Here is a 23,761-nt window from a genome sequence, read left to right on the forward strand (position 1 = left end):
TTCTTAAACAATTCTTTCCGGCATCTAAAGCCGTGAGACTTCAAGGAGAAATTGTTACGTTCGCGCAAAAGCCAAATGAAACATTATATGAGGCGTGGACAAGATTCGGAAGGATGTTGAGAGGATGTCCTCAACACGGATTAGATACTTTTCAAATAGTACAAATCTTCTATAAAGGCGTAGACATCGCCACACGAAAAGACATCGACATAACCGCTGGTGGATCCATTATGAAGAAAACCGCAACTGAAGCTTACAAAATTATTGATAACACAGCCTCCCACTCGCATGAGTGGCACCAAGAAAAAGATATCTTTCGATCATCTAAAGCGGCTAGAGCCGATTCTAGCCATGACTTTGATTCCGTTTCCGCAAAAATAGATGCTTTCGAAAGACGAATGGAAAAGATGAATAAAGATATTCACGCAATACGAATCAGTTGTGAGCAATGCGGTGGACCACACTTATTGAAAGATTGTCACATTGAACCAACGATGGAACAACGAGAGAATGTTTCTTATATGAACCAAAGGCCTGGAAATAATTATCAACCGCCAAAGTTAAACTTCAATCGAAATCAAAACATTCTTTACAATCCAAACGGACCCAACAACAACTCGTATAACCAACAAGGTTCGAATAACCAACCAACTCAAAACAACACTTTCAATCCACAAAGACATGGCTTGTATAAACCACCACAACAAACCGAAGAGAAAAAGTCAAATATGGAAGACGTGGTATTTAAGCTAGTTGAATCTCAAACACAATTTATTGAAACTCAAACCCAAACGAACGAGAGGTTTGATCAGTCATTAAGAACTCAACAAGCTTCCATTTTGAATCTAGAAAAACACGTAGGTACTCTTGCTAGCATGATGAGTGAGAGGGAACAAGGAAAGCTACCGAGTAATACTGAAGTAAATCCTCGGAATGAGAATGTTAATATGGTTTCAACGAATTCTGAAAAACCAGCACCAGAAGATGGGAAGGTTTTAGATGAGAGTAACAATGAAGAAGTTACACCACCACCACCCGAGTATGTAAAACCAATGGTGGCACCATACAAACCACCCATCCCGTTTCCAAGAAAAGGAGTTGAGTATGAGCAAGTGATAGGTAATAAAGATTGTGATACCTCTGGAAAGAAGAAGAAGAAAAAGAATAAGAAAGTGCAAGAAACAAAAGCCGTAAATATAAACCCGGTGAAGACAGTTACACCAAAACCTCCACCTAGGGTAGGTGATCCGGGTGAATTTATTGTTCCTTGTCTACTTAGTGATTGTGTCATGTATGATGCACTAGCAGATTTAGGTGCGAGTGTAAGTGTTATGCCTCTTTCCTTATATAAGAGATTAGGTGTAGGTAAGTTAAGTCCAACGGATATGAGTGTTCGACTCTTTGATCAAACCATTAAGCACCCAGTTGGAATTGCTGACAACCTACCCATTCAAGTAGGTAATTTAACCTTTCTAGTCGAATTCATTGTCATTGACATAGAAGAGGACCCAAACATTCCTCTAATTTTAGGTCGGCCATTCTTAGCGTCCACCGGGGCGTTATTTGATGTAGGAAATGGAAGAATGACACTTAGTAGTGGTAACAAATCGATCACCTTTATGATTCGAAAGTCTAAATCTCCACCAACCAAAACCATTGAACCAGCAAAAACGATTGGTAACAACCATGTTGTTTTACCAACTCCAACGGTAGTGCTTAATAATAATAAAACGCCTAAGTGTGGGGAAAATGAAGTAAAACCTAATGATGACTTGATAACAAAGAACCCCGTTGTTGATACGAAATTAAATAATCCCGTTATTAATAGTTCAATGAAGAAACTTATTAAACGGATTCGCGATGCTAGAACCAAGGGGAACTTTAAGTTATGTAACCGGTTAGTATCCAATCTATCACCTAAAGAAAAGGAGAAACTAGTTGAAATTGTGGATATTACACAGGAATCCGACCAATGGCTTAAAGAAAAAGTCACGGATATGCAAGTTGATTATGGACCAAGAGAAATTAACGATGAAGTTAATCACAATTTCGACACCACATCTACCTAAGTGTGAGGAGATTCAAATATTCTAAAAAGAAAATGCTGTTTGTAGTTAGTTGTTCTGTTCTCGTGTAGTTCCGAGAATGGAATTCGATTGGTCTTTTCCGCTAGCAGACACTAAAGAACTAGTTTTCTCCCCCCATTCTGAATTTTTGTTTTTTTTAGGTTTTATATGAAATTAATATGCTTTTAAGTTTTGTGTGATTTTAAAAACAAAATTTACTTTAATTCATTAAGTTTAAAAAATGATTTCTAAACTCGTCGTGAGTTAAAGACTAGGTCGTTGAGCCGAAATTGCTTTACCCGAGGGCGGGGCGACAAATTTTGTTATCATTTAATTTTATTGATCTAAAGTATGTAAAAAAAAAAAAAATATATATATTATATTAATTTTTGAACGTAGGGATTATATACCAAACTTCAAAAATATGTATATATGTTTGTATTTTATGTTATGTACACAACAGGGTAAAACAGCGCACTTTCAAAGACTGTCATTAAGTTCAACAAAAAGCTACTAATTTTGATGACAAGGCGCAAAATATCAAATGTGATGTAAAATAATATGCTTACAAACTGGGTATTTTTAATCACTTTTCTACACTAATCACCCTCATGAATTTATAATTATAGTCTGATTTCATGCAAATGAGGGCATTGCATGATCTCAAGTGTGGGGAAGGGTTATAAATTCTCTCGGGTTTACACTTAGTTTATTTGCCAAATTTTGTGAAAATTTGAAAAATTTTCAATTAAATGAACTCAAAATCATGTTTATACATATTTATGAACGATGAAAACTAGGTGTTAATACCGAAATTATCGTTACCTCGAAAAGGACATAAATTGAGAAACAACTTAAAACGCTTGAATTCATTTAAAATGGAATAAAGGAGAATAAAAAGGCAAAGAAAGAAACTAAGTGTGGGGAGAATGTACCAAGTTATTCAATTAAAAACTATCTATCACATATTTTTGTACAAACAATTGAAAATACTTTTGTTTTGAACAATAATCAACTGTTTTATCCGATGAAAGAAAAGAAGAGATGGATCTACACGATGAATCAATTCCATCATTTGAAGGAAGTAAAGTCTTCCGAAAAAGACACGCGCTTCTTGATTTAGGTCATGAAGTTGTCGTCCAGACCAGCTGTAGGTTGACGAAAAATCTAGAAAAGTCATCTCTAAAATCAGCAGGAAATCCACGGACCTCAGCATCAAACAGGGTCGCCAAGTGGTCAGATTTATCCTAACCATGAGAAGGATTTATCTCGTACAATGGGGAGGCACCGTGCAAATTAGCTTGATAAGACTAATGAATCAGATCCCCAGAAAGGATAATCTCCTTAAAGATTAAAAATCAGCTTTTAAGACTGATATTACTCAATCCTTGAGATTGACCTTAAAGATTGAGAATTCAAACTCATGGAATTCAATGATATCTAAACTCGAGCTTGAACGAGAAAATATTTTGATCAAAAATACAAACCGATTTGTTTTCTGAAAACCCATTTTCAATGCGTTCATTACCATTGAACGTAAAATCCTAGGAATTCACCTGGAATTCATTAGGTCACCTGAACCAAATCGGGTGTCAACCGTAAGAACGGTGGTTGCATAGCATGGTCGGAGACAGGACCTTGTGCCAGACCGAAAAATCATAGGATGATCTTTACTATCGCTCCTACCAAGGATAGTTCTAGCATCCGACACGTTAAAAGACCATAATCATCTGCATGTCACGGGACATTGCCTTAACAGTTTCTTGTTCATCGCTTTCCTTTACAACCGGACGGTAGTTTGCCGAAAGGTAATATACGGAACACGTAAACTGGATGTGTGCTTTCCGATACCGGGATAGCAGTGGATTACACAAACCTAAATGTTTTTAGCCAAAATATTGATCCACAAATATATTTTGCAACACCAATGGTGGATCAAATCAGAAAACTTATCTAGGGTAAAATCTAGCTTGAATTTTCAAAAGATCAAATGTTTTCATAAAGATCCAATTTCCTTAAAGGATCTAAATTTTTATAGTCATGTGGGACTGTAAACCGCCTTTCAAATGTGCACTTTGCTTTGGAAACCGAAAGTAAATCGGCTATTTGATTGCAAGTGTCGTTGACCTAAACCCGAGGCAACTGTGGATGACACACCCACCTTTAACCATCATTACTGTCATTGTTTATACCGCTATATCAAAATCACTGATGTACAAAATGTGATGAATAAAAAAGTGATTCATGTATGTTTTTATTTCAAGTTCTGTATTGCTTGAGGACAAGCAACGCTCAAGTGTGGGGATATTTGATAGTGCTCCAAATGAACATATATTTTGTAGCAATATCGTTCCAATATGTAAAGTTTTTAAATGTAATTTCCTTATTTTTAGTTGTAATAGTTAAATAAATAAGTGCGAAGACGAAAGACGCAAATCGCTCGAAAATGAAGATTTAAAGACAAAAACGAAGATTTGAAAGACCAAAACGTCCAAAAAGCTCAAATGTACAAGATACAATTCAAAAGGTTCAATTTATTGATGAAGAACGTCTAAAAATGACAAGAGTACAAGTTACAAAACACAAAGTACAAGATATAAAATTGTACGAAAGGACGTTCGAAAATCCGGAACCGAGGCATGAACCAACTTTCAGCGCTCGACGCAACGGTGTAAAAATTACGAGTCAACTATGCACAAGAATAAAATATAATATTTAAATAATTCATAATAAGAATAATATTAAATAATAAAAAGTTGTTAATTGAGCATAGTTCAGGGGTCGTAAATGAAAATTTGAATTCTAATTTTCCTATAAAAGGAACGATGTATTACGATGAAGAGGAGAACTTTTTTTTCCGATCTTTTTTTTTCTTCTTCTATCTTTTTCTTATTTTTCTATCTATCAAATATCAATATCTATATTTATAATTCTCTATCATAATGTTAATGTAATCAGATATAACAATAATCTTAATTTTAATTTTAAATTATGATAATAATAAGATTTATGATAGAGATCGTTTGAGTGTGTAAGTCGAAATTCTGTCCGTGTAACGCTACGCTATTTTTAATCATTGTAAGTTATGTTCAACCTTTTTACATTAATGTCTCGTAGCTAAGTCGTTATTATGCTTATTTAAAATGAAGTACTCATGATGTTGGGCTAATTACTAAAATTGGGTTATTGAACTTTGGACCATAATTAAGGTTTGGGCAAAAGACCGACACTTGTGGAAATTGGATTATTGACTATTAATAGATGGGGGGTATTGTCTAATTGAGTGACAACTCATTGGAGTCTGTCGAACCTATCTTCAAATTAATTATCCTAATAATTAATAATGATTATGGTTGTCCTATTTAGTGACGTTCATATGGAATCTGTTATAATCATTTAATTAATCAATTGGGTTGGATAATTGATTATTCATTCTGATCAAGTGGATGAATTAATATTCATAAACTAATTAAAACAGGGGTGGATTACATACAGTGATAACTGGTGTAATTGTTGACAGAAGTGATAACTGCGTCACAGTTTAAATCCTTAATCAGTTGGAATATTTGACTTCGGGTATAAGGGTAATTTGACGAGGATACTCGCACTTTATATTTATGACCGATGGACTATTATGGACAAAAACCAGATAGACGTATCAAATAAACCAGGACAAAGGACAATTAACCCATGGTAATAAATTAAAATCAACACGTCAAACATCATGATTACGGAAGTTTAAATAAGCATAATTCTTTTATTATATTTCTCATCGTATCTTTATTTACTGTCATTTTATTACTCGCAATTTTATTTACTGTCATTTTATTTATTGTCATTATTTTACGCACTTTAATTATCGTCATTTATCTTTACGCTTAAAATATAGAATCGACAAACCGGTCATTAAACGGTAAAACCCCCCTTTTATAATAATATTACTACTTATATAATTATATATATATATTTTGTATAAATATAGTTAAAAATATAGTAAGTATCACCAGCTCCCTGTGGAACGAACCGGACTTACTAAAAACTACACTACTCTACGATTAGGTACACTGCCTATAGTGTTGTAGCAAGGTTTAGGTATATCCCATCCGTAAATTAATAAAACTTGTGTCATATTTTGTAGTATTTTGTATTAAAAATAATACTATTTCGTACCCTCACGCTACATCATCAAAAGTCCAGGGAAATAACATGAGATATATCTGTTCATCCTCCACTTCTCGGATTTTAAATAGTGTGCAGATCCTATTAAAGGTACGTAGATGTTCATTTGGATCTTCCTTCGGCGCACCACTAAATTGGCATTGATTAGTCACCATGTGTAGAATTTGTCCTTTGATTTCATAATCTGGCGCATTAATGTCTGGATGAGTAATTGCGTGACCTTGGCCAGTGCGTTTAGCTCTCATTCGGTCTTCCATACTTAAAGGTTCCAGATTCTCCATAATTGAATTTGTTGAATCGGAATCACTAGAGGATTCTGATTTAATGGTTCGTTCCTCAACAATCTCTGTTTGAATGATTGGTGGTTTCGGAGGAAAGTTTAGTGGTTCAGGATCTACGAACCGTTCCTGAATATTCTCCGGATTCTCAATTGTGAGGTCGGGTTCAAAAAATGGATTATCGGAAATTTGAACTGAAGTACTTGGTCGACTGGATGACGATTCTAAAGAAAAATCAACGGCGGTTATATTTGCTAAATGTCTTGATCGAGTTACAGGTGGTGAACGTACAAAAGGTGGTGATCGTCTTGCTCGGTGCATTCACTGAATATCCTATTAGTTTTAAAAAGGAAAGAAAAATTATAATAAGTTATCCAATCAATAGACTTTTCTGATTTTGCCCACGTTTCGAATAGCCAAAAGATGCAGCAGAGGGGCAGGATTCGTTTGGTCTCAATATAATTGAGGACTGTTTGGCTCCAATAACCCGGTCCACGTACAAATCCAACTATTACTACGAACCAGAAAATTTTTATGTCTATCAATTTAACCACTTAAAATAAATTTTCGTAATTTTAAGAAATTTAGATAAGAATAAGAAGTAGAATAAAAATCTATGTCCTAAAAACTAGAATAGCGAGAAATAAGAAAGAAAAAGAGTTCGTCGGAAAAAGATCGAAAAAGAAAAATGGTTGAAAAATAAAAGGTGACGGAAAAATAAAAGAAACTTATAAAACTTAAAAATACTTGACTAACCTAACCTTATTATTACAACTAACTTAAAATTATAATCGCAAATTGAAATTACTAATTGGAATGATAATTGATACATAGGTAAAAGGTGTCTAAAAATATTAAAGCTTACAGGAAAACTAAATCCCAAATGAAAATAACTTAAAAAGAAACTAAAACTTAAAAAGGCGTCGCAAAATTCTAAAGCACCTAAATCTTAGTCTAAAGAAAAAGCACTTAAGGAATTCTACGGCAAAGCCTAAAAATCTAGAAATAAAAATAACTATGGCAAAAACTAAGTTTAAAACTAAATATGAGCTAGAAATACAAAAGTTACGCTAAAACGATTAAAAAGGGACAAAATATAAAAATATACAAAAAGTTGTAAAAATTACAATTTTTATAAAATTATTATTTTTATATTATTTTATAAAAGTATTAATTTAAATATATAAATAAAACTAATTAAAACTTAATATAACTAAATAATTAAAAATTAAATATTAATTTAATTAAAACCTAAATCTTAATTAATTAATAATAATAATTATTACTCCGTAATAAATGCAGTTAGGGTTTCTGGCAGGCGTGTCAGAAAAAGCTCCGCGAGTCGCGGTATTTCAAACATCAAACCCCGCGAGTCGCGGGGTCCCAAACTTCAACCCTGGAACAGGAAATTTACGCGTTTTTTTTTTTTTTTTTATGTTTTCTAATTTTCTGTTTTAATATAAATAAAAGATATTTAAATAAAACTTATATTTTTATAAACTAAAATAAAAATAAAGAAACTTATAAAACTTTTAACAAACTCTTAAAAATATATAAATTTTTGTTTTTCTTTTTATATTTTCGAATATTCAAAACGTATTTTTACAAAAGCGAATTTTAATAAAAGTAAACAAAAAATCTTTTTTTTTATATATATTAGCGTTGCGCTTCCGGAGTTTAAGAGTGTCCCCGGCAGCGGCGCCAAAAATACTTGATGTGGTAGCGGAGTGGTATAAAATAGTTATTAATTTTAGCAGAAAATACTATTAAATATGATACAATTTTACACAAGATATTTATTTATTTAGAGAACGGATATACTTAAACCTTGCTACAACACTTATAGGCAGTGTACCTAATCGTACAGTAGTGTAGTTTTTAGTAAGTCCGGTTTGTTCCACAGGGAATCTTTTTAAACAAAGCTTAACGCTATATTAGTTTACTTTTATAAAAATACAAATATATATATATATATATATATATATATATATATATATATATATATATATATATATATATATATATATATATATATAAGTAATATTATTATTATAAAGGGGGGGTTTTTACCGTTTAATGACCGGTTTGTCGATTTTAAAACTTTAGTCGCAGTTAAAACCTAATGTAAAATATTAAAAATAAATACAAGACTTAAATTAAAGCATAAAGTAAATAACGATAATGAAATTGCGAATAATAAAAGTGCGATAAAATAAACTTACGATAATTAAAAAGTACGATAATTAAAAGTGCAATTAAATACAATAACAATAAAAATGCGATAATTAGAAGTGCAATTAAATATAAAATAAAGGAAATTAAATATGAAATAAAAGAATTATGCTTATTTAAACTTCCGTAATTATGATGTTTGACGTGTTGATTTTAATTTTATGCCCATGGGTTAATTGTCCTTTGTCCTGAATTATTTAATATGTCCGTTTGGTTTTTGTCCATAACAGTCCATCAGTCATAAATATAAAGTGCGAGTGTCCTCATCAAATTATTCTTATACCCGAAGTTAAATATTCCAACTAATTGGGGACTTAAACTGTAACAAGATTTTAATACTTTGTTTAATAATTACACCAGGATGTCGACTGAGTGTAACCCAAGGTTTTAATATTTTGTTATCAATTATACCAAGTGTCCTTGTACATAATTTCACCCCTGTTTTAATTATTCTAGTGGCTATTAATCCATTCCCGTGTCCGGTTAAATGAACGATTATTCGTACATATAAATACTCCGCCCATCGTGTCCGATTGAGTGTATATGGTAATATATAGGGACGCCCAATTGTAAATCTTTATATTAACATTAACAAACTATCATTTAGTTAAACAAATATAAAGCCCATTAATAGCCCATAGTCTAATTTCCACAAGTGTCGTTCTTTTGTCCAAACCCCAATTATGGTACAAAGCCCAATTACCCAATTTTAGTAATTAGCCCAACATCATGATTACTTCGTTTTAAATAAGTATAATAATAACTTAGCTACGAGACATTAATGTAAAAAGGTTGAAAATAACTTACAATGATTAAAAATAGCGTAGCGTTCCACGGACAGAATTTCGACTTACACCCTTACAACATTCGCTAACATACCCTTATTATTAGAATTATAATTAAAATTAAAATTAAAATATAAATTATAAATATAAATATATCGTATATATGGAGAGAAGAAAAAAAAATGGATGATGATTACGATCAGAATGCGCGAGCTTTATAGGGATTTTCTGAAATTGGGGCTCCGCGACTCGCGGCATATTTTGCCTTCAAACTCTGCGAGTCGCGGAGTTTGAAATTACAGCTCAGATACTTTGGAGTCTTTCTTGCCGACGGATTTATAAATATATATAATATATTAAATAATTATAAGAATTATTTAAATATTATATTATATTTATGTGCATAGTTGATTTGTAATTTTTAGTCCGTTACGTCGAGCGTTGAGAGTTGACTAATGTCCCGGTTTCGGATTTTCGAACGTCCTTGCGTATAATTTAATATCTTGTACTTTGCGTTTTGAATCTTGTACTCTTGTAATTTCGAGACGTTTCTTATCAATAATTGGAACCTTTTTGATTGTCTTTTGTACTTTTGAGCTTTTTGGTCGTTTGCGTCTTCATTTCGTCGAATCTGTCTTTTGTCTTCACCTTTTATTATTTAAACGAATATCACTTGTAAATAGAACAATTGCAATTAAAAGCTTGTCTTTCTTGAGGAATAATGCTATGAATTATATATTCGTTTTTAGCATTATCAAGTTATAACTAGAAAGTTAAACTCCCATGTTCTTGAACTTACAAAGTTTAACTTTAGTTTCAAGATGAATGAGATCAAGTTTAACTAGTAATACTTGACCAAATTAACAATATCGTAACTTTAAAGTACTTACAAAAGAAAGAAATAACTAAAGTTACAAGTATTATGTTCATGTTTGTTTCATACTTAAGAAGATTCAAATCAAAGTTTGGATCTTAAGAAAATTAACTTCAAGTCTACAAAACATGAACACAAGTAAGCTCTCAAGGCTTATGAGTTTTAGATCTTTATAACATTTAAGTGTAGAACCATAAGTTATAGAAACTTAGATCCTTGTTCTTGGTTCTTCATCAACACAGATGGAAGTAACAAGATAACATGAAGATACAAGCTAGATAACTTGATCTTTAACAACAACAAACAACTAGTAACAAAACAAGTAATTGATGATGATACTTGTGCTAGTAATTGGTTTTAAGGAAGAAATGAAAGAAGAAATAAAGTTTGTTACTTACAAAGTTAGAGAGAAAAAGATGAGAGAAAAGAGTAGTGTAAGTGTAATGTGTGAAATGAAGTGAAAGGCAAGCAAATAAGTAACACAAAAAAAGTTTTGAACTCCCTCCCCACTCAAAGGTGGCCGACGGTTAAGGGGTGCCAAATGGGGAAGTCAAGTTGATGCTTTCATGTGTGGGAAGATGTAGAATGCTAGGAGGAGTAATAAGGTTAAATGTATGGGAAGTTGATACTAGCATGCTTGAGACAACTTTGTCTCCTCATTAACATAATTAATCCTAGCTTAACCTTAATAAGTTACTAGTAATATAGTGGGCTCAAAACTAGTCCATTAAGAAAAGTAGAGTGGGCTTCCAAGTCCAAATCCATTAATAAAGCCCAAGTCCAAGTATGTATGCAACAATTATTTAAATAAAGCCCAAGTAATTAACTACTAATATTAGTTAATTAAAAATGATTAATAATAATTAATCATGAACGTAAATAACATTCGAAATATTATTCGTGAAAAGTACGTGTCGAATAGACGAGTCGGGCCATGAAAAGTCAAATACGGTAACAAGTAAAATGTATAAAAATACATTTATTAAAACGCAAGCATTAATAATAAATATACGTTGGAAAATCCAGGGTCGTTACATTACCCACCTGTTAAAGAAAATTTCGTCCCGAAATTTTAAGCTGAGGTAGATGGAGGAGTTGGGAAAAGGTGAGGATACTTTTGCATCATTTGATCCTCTCGTTCCCAGGTAAACTCAGGTCCTCGTTTGGCATTCCATCGGACTCGAACGATCGGAATCTTGTTGCGTTTCAAATTTTTGACCTCACGGTCCATAATTTCGACAGGTTCTTCCACGAAGTGGAGTTTGTCATCAATCGTAAGTTCTTCCAGCGGTATGACAAGTTCCGGTTCAGCAAGACACTTCTTCAAATTTGATCGTGAAAAGTAGGATGAACTGAGCTCAATTGAGTCGGAAGATTCAAACGGTAAGCAACGGGTCCAACACGTTCCAAGATTTCAAAAGCACCAATATATCGCGGATTAAGCTTCCCACGTTTTTCAAAACGGATCACACCTTTCCAAGGCGCAACCTTCAATATTACACGGTCACCCACGTTGAATTCGAAGTCTTTACATTTAAGGTCGGCATAACTCTTTTGGCGATCACGGGCAGTCTTGAGTCTCGCTTGAATTTGGACAATCTTCTCAGTTGTTTCATGGACTAGCTCGGGTCCGGTGATTTGCTTTTCACCTACTTCGGCCCAACAAATAGGAGAACGGCATTTGTGGCCATACAACGCTTCGAAAGGTGCGGCATTAATACTCGAATGATAACTGTTGTTGTAAGAGAATTCGGCTAGTGGCAAATGCCTTTCCCAAGCCTTTCCGAAATCAATAACACAAGCACGCAACATGTCCTCCAAAGTCTGAATCGTGCGTTCGCTTTGCCCGTCGGTCTGTGGGTGATACACAGTACTCATGTCGAGACGGGTCCCCAAGGATTCTTGCAAAGAATGCCAAAATCTGGAAGCAAAACGGGCATCTCGGTCTGAAATAATCGATAAGGCACACCATGACGAGATACACTTTCCTTTATGTATAGTTGAGCGAGTTTTTCCATCGTATCTATTTCCTTCATGGCTAAGAAGTGTACAGATTTGGTAAGACGGTCAACGATAACCCAGATGGTATCGTATCCACCCACCATCTTTGGTAGTTTCGTAATGAAGTCCATCGTTATCCTTTCACACTTCCATTGCGGGATCTCCGATTGCTGAAGTAACCCAGATGGCCTTTGATGTTCGGCCTTAACCTTTGAACAAGTCAAACACTTTCCAACATAAGTTGCAACATCCTTCTTAAGATTAGGTCACCAATACTGTTTCTTAAGATCGTGGTACATTTTACCGGCTCCTGGATGAATCGAATATCTTGACTTGTGGGCTTCGTCTAGAATGAGGCTTCGCATATCCCCATAACTAGGCACCCAAATTCTTCCGGCGAAGTATCGGAGTCCAGTCTCTTTAACCTTGAATCGAGAGACAAGAATGTTCAAGTGTTCGTGAGAAATATTCTCCTCTTTGAGAGCCTCATCTTGGGCTACTCAAATCAGGATGTTGAGATTCGAATGAATGGTGATGTTCAAGGCTCTGACACGAAGAGATGTCATCCTCTCCTTTCGGCTCAAAGCGTCGGCTACAGCATTTGCCTTGCCAGGATGGTAACGAAGATCACAATCATAGTCGTTCAGCGTCTCAATCCATCGTCGCTGTCTCATGTTCAGTTGTTTTTGATCGAATATGTGTTGGAGGCTTTTGTGGTCGGTGAAGATAGTACTTTTAGTTCCATAAAGATATTGTCTCCACAATTTGAGCGCAAAAACAACGGCTCCAAGTTCGAGATCGTGAGTAGTGTAGTTTCGCTCGTGAATCTTTAGTTGACGAGAAGCATAAGCAATGACCTTCGTTCTTTGCATCAATACGCAACCAAAACCATTTTTTAAGGCATCGCAATATACGACGAAATCGTCACTGCCTTCAGGAAGTGATAAGATAGGCGCGGTGGTCAATTTCTGCTTCAAGGTTTGAAATGCTGATTTGTGTTCGGTTTCCCAAATGAACTTCTTCCCTTTGTGAGTCAGCGTAGTCAAAGGACGCGCAATTAGAGAGAAACCTTCAATAAATCTTCGGTAGTAACCGACGAGACCTAAAAATTGGCGGATATGAGTCGGAGTAGTGAGGGTTTCCCACTTGCTGATAGCTTCAATCTTTGTGGGATTAACTTTGATACCTTGATCGCTCACAATATGACCCAGAAATTGGACTTCCTTCAACCAAAACTCACACTTGGAGAATTTGGCATAAAGTTGCTCTTGTCTCAAGAGTTCCAACACTAGTCGAAGATGTTGCTCATGTTCTTCTTTGCTTTTGGAGTAGATGAGGATATCATCTGTGAAGACGATAACGAACTTATCCAGGTACGGCTTGCATCCACGATTCATGATATCCATAAACACGACAGGTGCGTTAGTTAAACCGAATGGCATCACGAGAATAATACGTAATACTGCTAACTCCACAAACACAATGCGTTCTTGTTTTAGTTTTCTGATTACCTAGGCCCAACAGACCCAGCGGCCCAAAGATACTAATCTAAAAAAAAAATTGTTCAGTTACATTTAAAAGGCTTATGGCCCAAAACAGTTTCCAAATCCTACTGAAATTGAATTACGGTCCCTTTAAATTTATAATAGAAAATAATAGCCGCCACACCTATTCCTCTTTATCAGTATATTATGCCCTTAATAAAATATATCAAGTGGAACTATCTTTTTAATGGGTGTCAGCCAAAACAAGAAAAAGAAGAGCACTCCACACCTCTATCATTAATTTATATCAAGTCACCATTATTGTTATTTTGATAGAGATAGAAATAGCAGCAGCAACTCGATGGATTTAATGGTTGGGGTGATGATAATTTAATGAAGCCAGATGTAGGTGGTGGATTGGTTTCGGTTGAGGGTATTAGAAGGTGGTGGGTTACACCTATGAAACAATCGTGAAGATGGTGTTATGGTGATCCTTGGATGGTTTACGGCTGCACAACAACGACAAGATTAGCTGTGAATTGCAACTTATTTGGCTGACAGAAATATAAAATAGAGATGGAAATATATCTTAGAGAAGGAGAGAGAAAGATGAGAGATGAAGGTTTAATGGTGGTTTAACGGGTTATGGTACCTGCCAATTTGTAAGGATGGTGCTCAAGGTGGTAGTGTGGTGTGTGATTCAATGGTTGTAGCAGCTAGCTTGTTAGAAACAGAAACGGTAGCAAGTATGGTAATGGGTGTGGTGAACGATGGTTTTAAAAGAAAACAAAGGTGGTGTTAGGGTCTCGGTTTTAACAACACAACAAGAGATGGCTCGAGTAGTGGTTTCGTGATGGTTAAATGGTGGTTTAGTGGTGTTATAATGGGTGTTTGATGGTGGTCTCGGTTTCAATTAAGAGAGAGAACGAGGGAGATGATCATGAAGGAATTAACGACTCGCGATGGTCTTTGAAATGGTTTACAAGAATGGTGTTTGTGCTCGTCAAAAGAAGAAAGAAACATCAATCGATTATGGAGGTTCGGGTGTGGTATTGTCGAGTAACATGGACTTGTTCACATGGTGGTGATGAGTTAAGGTTGTAGTGGTGGTTCGTCAATGGACAGGAATTTGAAAGGGAAACATAAATGGGTGTAGTGTATATATGCATCCTATAAATCTCTATAAATATATGTAACTCTAATCTATAAAGTAATAAGGATAATGTAATGTTTAAAGTAAAGACACATACAGCAAAGCCATCCACAGAAGCCTTCTTAATTTATTCAGCCGACAATATATCACGAGTAAGGAATCGAAAAAGGAAAAAAAATAAATAGATATAAGGATGATTGTGATGTGTGTATTAATCTATAATTATATAATTATATATATAATAATTATATATATAATATTAATAGTTAATAAAAATAATAATAAGAGTAATAATAATAATAAGTTACAATGATAATAATAAAGATGATAATAATATCATTTATAATCTCAATAATATTAGTTATAATAATATTAATATTATTTATTATGATAATAATAATATTAATAATAATATAACAACTTATTCATATCAAGTTTCATATATATATATATATATATATATATATATATATATATATATATATATATATATATATATATATATATATATATATATATATATATATATATATAGTTACACACAATTGCTCGTGAATCATTGGGCACAGTCAAAGGTCAAATGAATTTATAAAAATAGTTCAAAAAAAAAAATCTTGAGACTCAACTTTACAAACTTTGCTTATCGTGTCAAATTCATATAAAGATTAAGTTTAAATTTGGTCGAAAATTTCCGGGTCGTCACAAAGTAAGTATGCAATAATTAATTAAATAAAGCCCAAGTAATTAACTACTAATATTAGTTAATTAAAAATGATTAATAATAATTAATCATGAACGTAAATAATATTCGAAATATTATTCGTGAAAAGTACATGTCGAATAGACGAGTCGGGGCATGAAAAGTCAAATACGGTAACAAGTAAAATGTATAAAAATACATTTATTAAAACGGAAGCATTAATAATACATATTAATAAATATACGTTGGAAAATTCAGGGTCGTTACATTTTCCTTCTAAATTCAAAGATTATGATGTTATTTCTAAAGTCAGATATCCTATTAGTAATTATGTGTGCTATAATTTTTTGTCTTCTAATGATAAAAGTTTTGTGTCTAGTCTTGAAAAATCTACTGAACCATCATCTTATTTTGAAGCATCTCAACAACAATGTTGGAAAGATGCTATGGATGATGAAATGGAGGCCTTGAATAGAAATAATACATGGATTATTTCTGATCTTCCTACTGGAAGAAAACCCATAGGTTGTAAATGGATATATAAAATTAAATACAAATCTAATGGAGAAATTGAAAGGTATAAGGCAAGATTAGTTGCAAAAAGGTATAGCCAAAGGGAAGGAATAGATTATGATGAAACCTTTTCACCTGTTGTGAAAATGGTTACTGTTAGATGTGTCCTTACTTTAGCTGTTCAAAATAACTGGAATTTGTTTCAATTAGATATCAATAATGCTTTTTTGTATGGTGATTTATCTGAAGAGGTATATATGTCTTTGCCTGAAGGATATTATTCTGATATAGGATCTAAAGTGTGTAAATTAACTAAGTCTCTTTATGGTCTTAAACAAGCTCCTAGGCAATGGAATGAAAAGTTATCTTCTTTTCTGAGTGATTATGGATTTATACAAAGCATTAATGATTACTCTTTATATACATATAGTAAAGATGGTATTTTTCTGATTCTTTTAGTTTATGTAGATGATATTATTCTAGCAGGGAATAATGTTCTTCAAATTACTAAAGTCAAAGATTTTTTAAAGTCAAAATTTAAAATTAAAGATCTTGGTGATTTGAAGTATTTTCTTGGAATTTAAGTTGTTAAAACTAAAGAAGGGTTGTGTCTAAATCAAAGAAACTACTGTCTTGAATTACTAAATGAGTTTGATATGCTAAATTGTAAACCCATGAATACTCCTTTAGAAACTAATATTGTTTTGAATCCTGATGAAACTGAACATGATAAAAAATTTGATGATATTACTTTGTATCAGAAGTTGATTGGCAAATTGATTTATCTTACTATGACTAGACTTGATGTCTCTTATCATGTTCAATGCTTAAGTCAATATATGCATAGTCCTCTACATTCTCATGTTAAAGCTGCATATAGAGTTTTAAGATACTTGAAAAGTAGTCCAGGTTCAGGTGTGCAAATAAAAAAATCTCCAGGTTTGTTTTCTCTTGTTGCTTATTCTGATGCTGATTGGGGTAAGTGTCTGGAAAGTAGAAAATCTGTATCCGGATATTGTATATATTTCTGTGGAAACTTAATTAGTTGGAAGAGTAAAAAACAACCTACAGTTTCTAAGTCTTCCACTGAGTCTGAATAAAGAGCCTTATCTTATACTACTTGTGAGTTAATTTGGATTGTAAAGATGCTTAAAGATCTTAAAATTGATAATTTACTTCCAATAAAACTGTATTGTGATAATAAATCTGCTCTGCAACTTACTGTTAACCCTATTTTTCATGAGAGATCCAAACATTTTGAGATTGATGTTTATATTGTTAGAGAAAAATGTTTATCTGGTTTTCTTCAAACTGAGTATATTGATACAACAAAACAAATTGCAGATATTTTTACTAAAGCTCTTGGCAAGGCTCAACATATGTATTTTTGTAATAAACTTGGTATTCAAAATGTGTACATGAATAAGATTGAGGGAGGGTGTTAAATTTATGATAAAACAATCTTATTCATGTATTATGTTTGTTATCTAACTTAATTTGTTTAACTGCAATTATATATAGGACTCTTTGGAAATGAGATGATTCAGAGAAGGACTAAAGCTGATTATTTTTATAAGAAGATAAAGTAGAGGGTGCTGGATGTCATTTTATGAAAGTTGAAGATGTGTTTGGCCTGCAAGCTTGTTGTTCGATTATATACCCATTTGCTAGGGTTTCCAGAGATACATACATTCATTCATCATTGCTGCTGCAGTTTTTTTCTCTCAATCTCAGAGTTTAAATTTCGAGTTCTTGTTTTTCATCTATATCTATTTGATATAGATTTTGTTTTCTGTTCTTTATTGTTCTTGATATTGTTAAGGATTGTACCTTTGGTTGATTTTATTTATTTGTGTATGATTCTGGATTGAGGATTCATCATATTTGTATAGATTTCTGATATTCTAACATACATGTAGGCTTTTCATACTGATCAAACTGATACAGTTGTTGCATTCTGTATAAATTTTAAGTCACATTTTGTATAAAAAAAAAATGGAAAAAAAGAAAGCATTCACACCTCATTTATATCTAAAGTAAGAGATCAACCGGCCATTTAATGTCTACGTATCGGGCAAATAAGACACTAGTCGGATGGATAGATGTTGACCAACTAATAACTCTGATTTTGACCTATTAAATTGTACTAATTTTTACAACTCTAACGAAATAAATCAAACAATTAAGTCGGAAACTAGTCAAGGACTAGCCAGATTACTTCAAAATTCTGACTAATCGAGGACTAGTCGGTCTAGTCGAAGGACTTTTACGTGTCATATCTCCATTACACATATCTTTGCAAACATGCTAGTTATAAAAAGAACTAGCATGTTTGCAAAGATCGTGATTTATGACTATCTTTTACATCGAAAGATCTACAAGTGACTTATTGAGTATTTGCATTCATGTTATTTCAACTAGTTGTTCAATGAAACTAAAATATGTATGAATGGAACGGTTACAAGTTCCTTGGGATACAATATAAACTCAAGCACGTCCATCGTCATTTTCATTCTGATTATATATAGTCAAAAGGTTATCGAAATATATATGGAAACATATTCACCTTTATATGAAGAAGCTAGTCGCAAGAATTGCATCGAATTTTACAATATGTCCAAGCTAGGTCAGTTGTTAAACCGTATCATGTTATTTAACCAAAGAGCCTTCATTTGAATCTATCAAGTAGTAAAATTTAGATGTACGATATCACTTTATATTCGTTATCAATTGTACGTATAGTACTTAGTTAACAGTTCTTCAAAGCTAGATAACAAATAAAATGGATCAACAAAAAATGATTAATTACTTAAGAACAATATAACAATTGACATGTATGTGAAGCCAGTTGAGTTTTCCTTGTTAATATTTTTTTATTTGATTTTATTTGTTTCATTTCTCGTAATATATGGTTTAACAGAAATAGAAAAGAACTTGTACAAACTAAACGTGAAATATAGTTGCAATTTAAACAAGTAAACTTACAATATATTTATCCACTTAGTAAAATGATAACTTCTGCTTCTTACAAGGTTATTGATACATAAAATACACACACATGCACACAATTATTATTATTATTACTATATATACTAAGGATGAAAGTGGAATGCTCAAATCCTATTGGCCGGCCACTATTCATCAATAGTGGTCGGCCACCATTCACCTTTTTTTTTTTTATCGGATCCCTTCACCTTTTTTTCCTTCGGATCCCTATTAGTCGAACACTTTTCATCATTTTAAATATTTTTTTTGTCTTTTTTTTTGCCCTATTATGTCTTTATCATTTGAAGAAAGTTGATAGGATAATATACATGAATACATACACTCGTTATTACACGGTTTAAAATATATAATATTTTAAAAAAAAAAAAAAATAGTTATATCGCTAACACTTTTCAAGCAGAAGCGCGCGAACTCCACCTTTCTTGTTCATTACCAATAACCAGAAATGAAGTCACCAAAATACTCCACCATCTAATTTGAAACTTACTACCAGACCCTAGTTTATAAAATCACTTTGATCTCAAACCATAATTAGGTTATGAAAAAACACCCATAAATAACTAGGACCATATATAATATAATCAAATTTTAATCGCGTTGTGGCGGTTTTGGAGTGTGATTTTTGTTTGCGCCTGGTCCTGGATAGTCGGTTTTTTCCAAATCCATCCTCTCACTCATGAATTCATCTTCTAAAAACTCATTTTGTTCCATATTCACCATCTGTTTAATCCATTTCAATTAAAAAAATTATTTAGCTTACTTGAAAAAACTCGTGATTACGTGTAATACATAATTTTATATAGAGTGTACCTGGTCTTGCTTGTGCTCAGGTGCCAATATATCTACTTTCTCATGCAACAAATGTCTATGAACCCTCCCTGTAATAGATTTAAAAACAATTGTACAGTGAGTATGTAATGCATGTATATATCCAAATAAGGTGGGACAATGCAACTAAATGATGCATGCATGCTAATTAAAGAATTACCAGATGTTGAGATACCATTAGTCATGAACACAAGATGAGATAAAGCAAGAAGAGTTACAATTAGGTGAAAACCATTAGCTGCCATTTGTGAAGTTAGGGTTATAATACAAGTTCTCAATTCATTCTGTATTTATAGATAAATACGTAGTAATGTTTAATTGTTTATGACACCTTTATGATTTTTGGGTGGAGACACAAACAGAGTCAAGTGAGGGAGAAATCATTTTAGAAGGTAGTGGTGGACACAAGAATGAGGTGACTTTGTGTTTATGTTCATTAGTATATAACTTGACAGATTTAGTGAAACAGAATGATTGGGAATAACCTAAGTTGTCTAATGTTTTAACATGTATGAATGAAATGTCCTATATTTTAGTTAAGGCTAATAATATATTAATCATCTAAATACTGTAATTACTTTATTCATTAAACATATGCATTATTTAATTGAATAGTATAACATATTAACGTATAATTTATAGTTGATGAAATAATTTACATGGTTAAAGAAGCAATTCTCATTATGATCACAACCACATCCAATCCTAATCACATAGTCAGTGGTGGAATCAGAAATTATTTTCATCGGTGGCGAAATTTTTTTTAAAAACATAAGAATTTTTTTTTTGTGTGGCAAAATATGGAGGTTTTATGGGTAGGATATAGAGTTTTTTGAGGAAAATTTGAAGGTTTTTAGACAAAATAGAAAGATTTTAGGCAAAATATGAAGGGTTTGGGGCAAAAAAAATCACTGGGGGAAAATCGAAAAATCAAAAAAATTTGCACCAAAAATTACAAATCCACTGAGGGCAAGCGCCTACCCTGCCCCTTCATAAGTACGACGGTACACATAGTTGCAGTAGGGAATTAGATTTTCACTTATCTATTTCTAAAATTGATAAAGCCATGTTAGGTCCTTTAAAATAACTGCATGCTTTTCAGTCCCTTGAACTATCCAAAACTTATCACAGCAACCCTCCATAAATAATTAACACAAATAAATTATTACAATAACTAATTTCAAAACTAAGCTTGTAAATATTATCATTTTTACATATCCATTTAAGATCATGGTTCTTTTACGGTATGTTATGCTGATCTTTCATAAACCTCTATATCTTGTACTCAAGTTGAAGTATACACATCATAAACGTTTTTCTTCGTTTTATTGATACAACTCTTCCTAAATTTTATTTTTTTAGAATCTCATATTTTCTTCCATCTTTCCTATACCCTACTATAAATTTACATCTATCTATTTAGATTAGAAGACTTGGTGTCCACCGGAGTAATTTTTCTTCTTGTTCGACCGTCCAAACACTTATCCAACTTTAAAGTTTTTACCTTTCTCCCTTCTAGGAGGCAATTGTTCTTCTCCAGCATCCTTTGTTTGCCTTTTCGAAGGCTTTTCCTCGTTTTGTAACCGTTGTGGTCTCGTTTCCGGCCTCCGGCATCTCGCCGGAGGTCCGATGACTTTTATTTCGCTTTTTCCTGCTTTCTTTTAACCCTTTTTTCAGATCTGCTCGAACTCCGGTTGTCGTGGAAGCAGGTGGCTCTATCTCTCTCTTTTCCGGCGGCATGCGACGAAAGGCTTGTCCTTTATGTTTTCCGGTTACGGTTGAGGTTTGTTTCTTGTTTCCATTTCTTTCGTTCAGTTTCAAGTTTTCAGCCGTTTTGATTTCCTGTTCCGGCGACCTCCGACCGTTATTCTTTTCTTGATGGCAGGCGACAAACTCCATGCGAGTTCTGCTGTCTTTTAAGGGTAATCGTCGGTTTTTGTTAGGATCTCGTTATATTCTGCTCACCAGATCTGTTGACGGACTTTCCGTGGTTTTGCCGGTTTTGGGTTTTGGCTTCTTTTTTCATATTTCTTTTTTCAAATGGGCGAGTTTTTCTTGGTGAGCCGGCTTCCTTGTACTTCCGCTGGCTTTTGGCCTGATTTGGTTTCCGGTTTCGTTCATTTTTCTTTTTCCTTTCTTCTGTTCCATTTCGCCCCCTTGGTTTTCTGTTTATTAGGAGCCTTTTCTCTTTTTTGTTTTCTTGTTCTTAATTATGCCCGTTCCATCTTCCTCGTCGTCGAATTCGGTGCGGACCGGTTCGACGTTGTTGCCGCCTTAGCAGCTTTTACGTTGTTAAGTACCAATAAATTGGTTTTTCGAAGGCATCTCTCGGTTGTCTCTCGGCTGTCCGTAGGTTGGGTGTCAATTGGTTAGGGTCTCTGAGTGGCTCGGTTCGGGTTTTTCTTGGATTTGCTAGCTAAATGTGGGGTTCTTTCGGGTCTCTGGTTGCGGTCTCGGGGTGGGTGTTCTTGGGTTGCCCGGTGTGACAACCCGGAAATTTCCAACCAAATTTAAACTTTAATCTTTATATGATTCCGACACGATAAGCAATATTTGTTAAGTTAAATTTCAAGAATTTTAAACTATGTTCATACATTCATTCAACCTCGACCAAGTTCCAACGATTCACGAACCATTAAACGAATATGATTATATATGTATATGTGTATATATATTATAACTTGAAATGTAAACAAAATATTAGATTAAATACTTTATATGATTGTATCTGTTTCAAAATGTTTATCAATGAAATTAGAAGATAAGATCAAATGATTGAATTATCAGATATATTAAATTATGATTACAAGTCTCTGTTGAAAGGCCCACGTTGATTTGAGAAATCTTTTCATTTTAACAATATTCGAAAAATGGTAAAGTGATTTATAAATATGAACAAATTGTCAATCATTGAGAACTAGACAAAGGATAGTGGAAGATTGAATCTCATAAAGACTCGATTGATCTATTTAGTTTCAAACGTACAAAAACGTTTTCAGTTTAAAAAGAACTTTATTATTAAAACGTATATAACTTTTATAAATATCTAGAACCACTTTTGACAACTCATTACTTAACTAGTATGATAAAGATAACGATATTTATATTTTATTTTATTAAATATATATAACGATTTAAATTAATATTATATATATTTATACGCGTATTATACGTACATAGTTTTATACTTTTACTATACTTAAACTTTACCTTTACTTTATTTTTACTTTACTTTAACTTTAATAATTCATACTTTAATAATTCACTTTAATAATTCATACTTTAATAATTCACTTTAATAATTCATACTTTAATAATTCACTTTAATAATTCATACTTTAATAATTCACTTTAATAATTCATACTTTTATAATTCACTTTAATAATTCAAAAATCTATTATAAATAGAATTCAATAGGTTTCATTATTTCATAGAAACTTGAAAATAGTTTTCTCTAAACTCTCTCAATCGATTTACATATATACATTTACTCCGTATTATCTCAAGATATTATTAGTATACATAAAATATTACGACGGAGTGCTGTCCGAGTAATTTCGAAGTTGTTTTTTTGAGTGGGATAGGATTAAGAAAATTATGGGTTATAGCTATGGAGGTGATTGAGTATGGTTCATGGGTATGCTCGTGAGGTCAATATAGT

At 32.9% G+C, this 23,761-nt stretch overlaps 1 protein-coding gene across 1 annotated transcript in view; it reads left to right on the forward strand.

The window, feature by feature from the left end:
- Positions 1-16,849, forward strand: part of LOC139901359 (uncharacterized) — a 38,641-nt gene extending 21,792 nt beyond the window's left edge. Inside the window, exon 4 of the mRNA XM_071884081.1 lies at positions 16,120-16,849. Within this exon, the coding sequence (XP_071740182.1) occupies positions 16,120-16,849 (730 nt within the window). The remainder of the gene's footprint in view (positions 1-16,119) is intronic.
- Positions 16,850-23,761: the final 6,912 nt, after the last annotated feature.

Source organism: Rutidosis leptorrhynchoides, chromosome 3 (genome assembly GCF_046630445.1).
Source record: "Rutidosis leptorrhynchoides isolate AG116_Rl617_1_P2 chromosome 3, CSIRO_AGI_Rlap_v1, whole genome shotgun sequence".
Classification (NCBI taxonomy): Eukaryota; Viridiplantae; Streptophyta; class Magnoliopsida; order Asterales; family Asteraceae; genus Rutidosis; species Rutidosis leptorrhynchoides.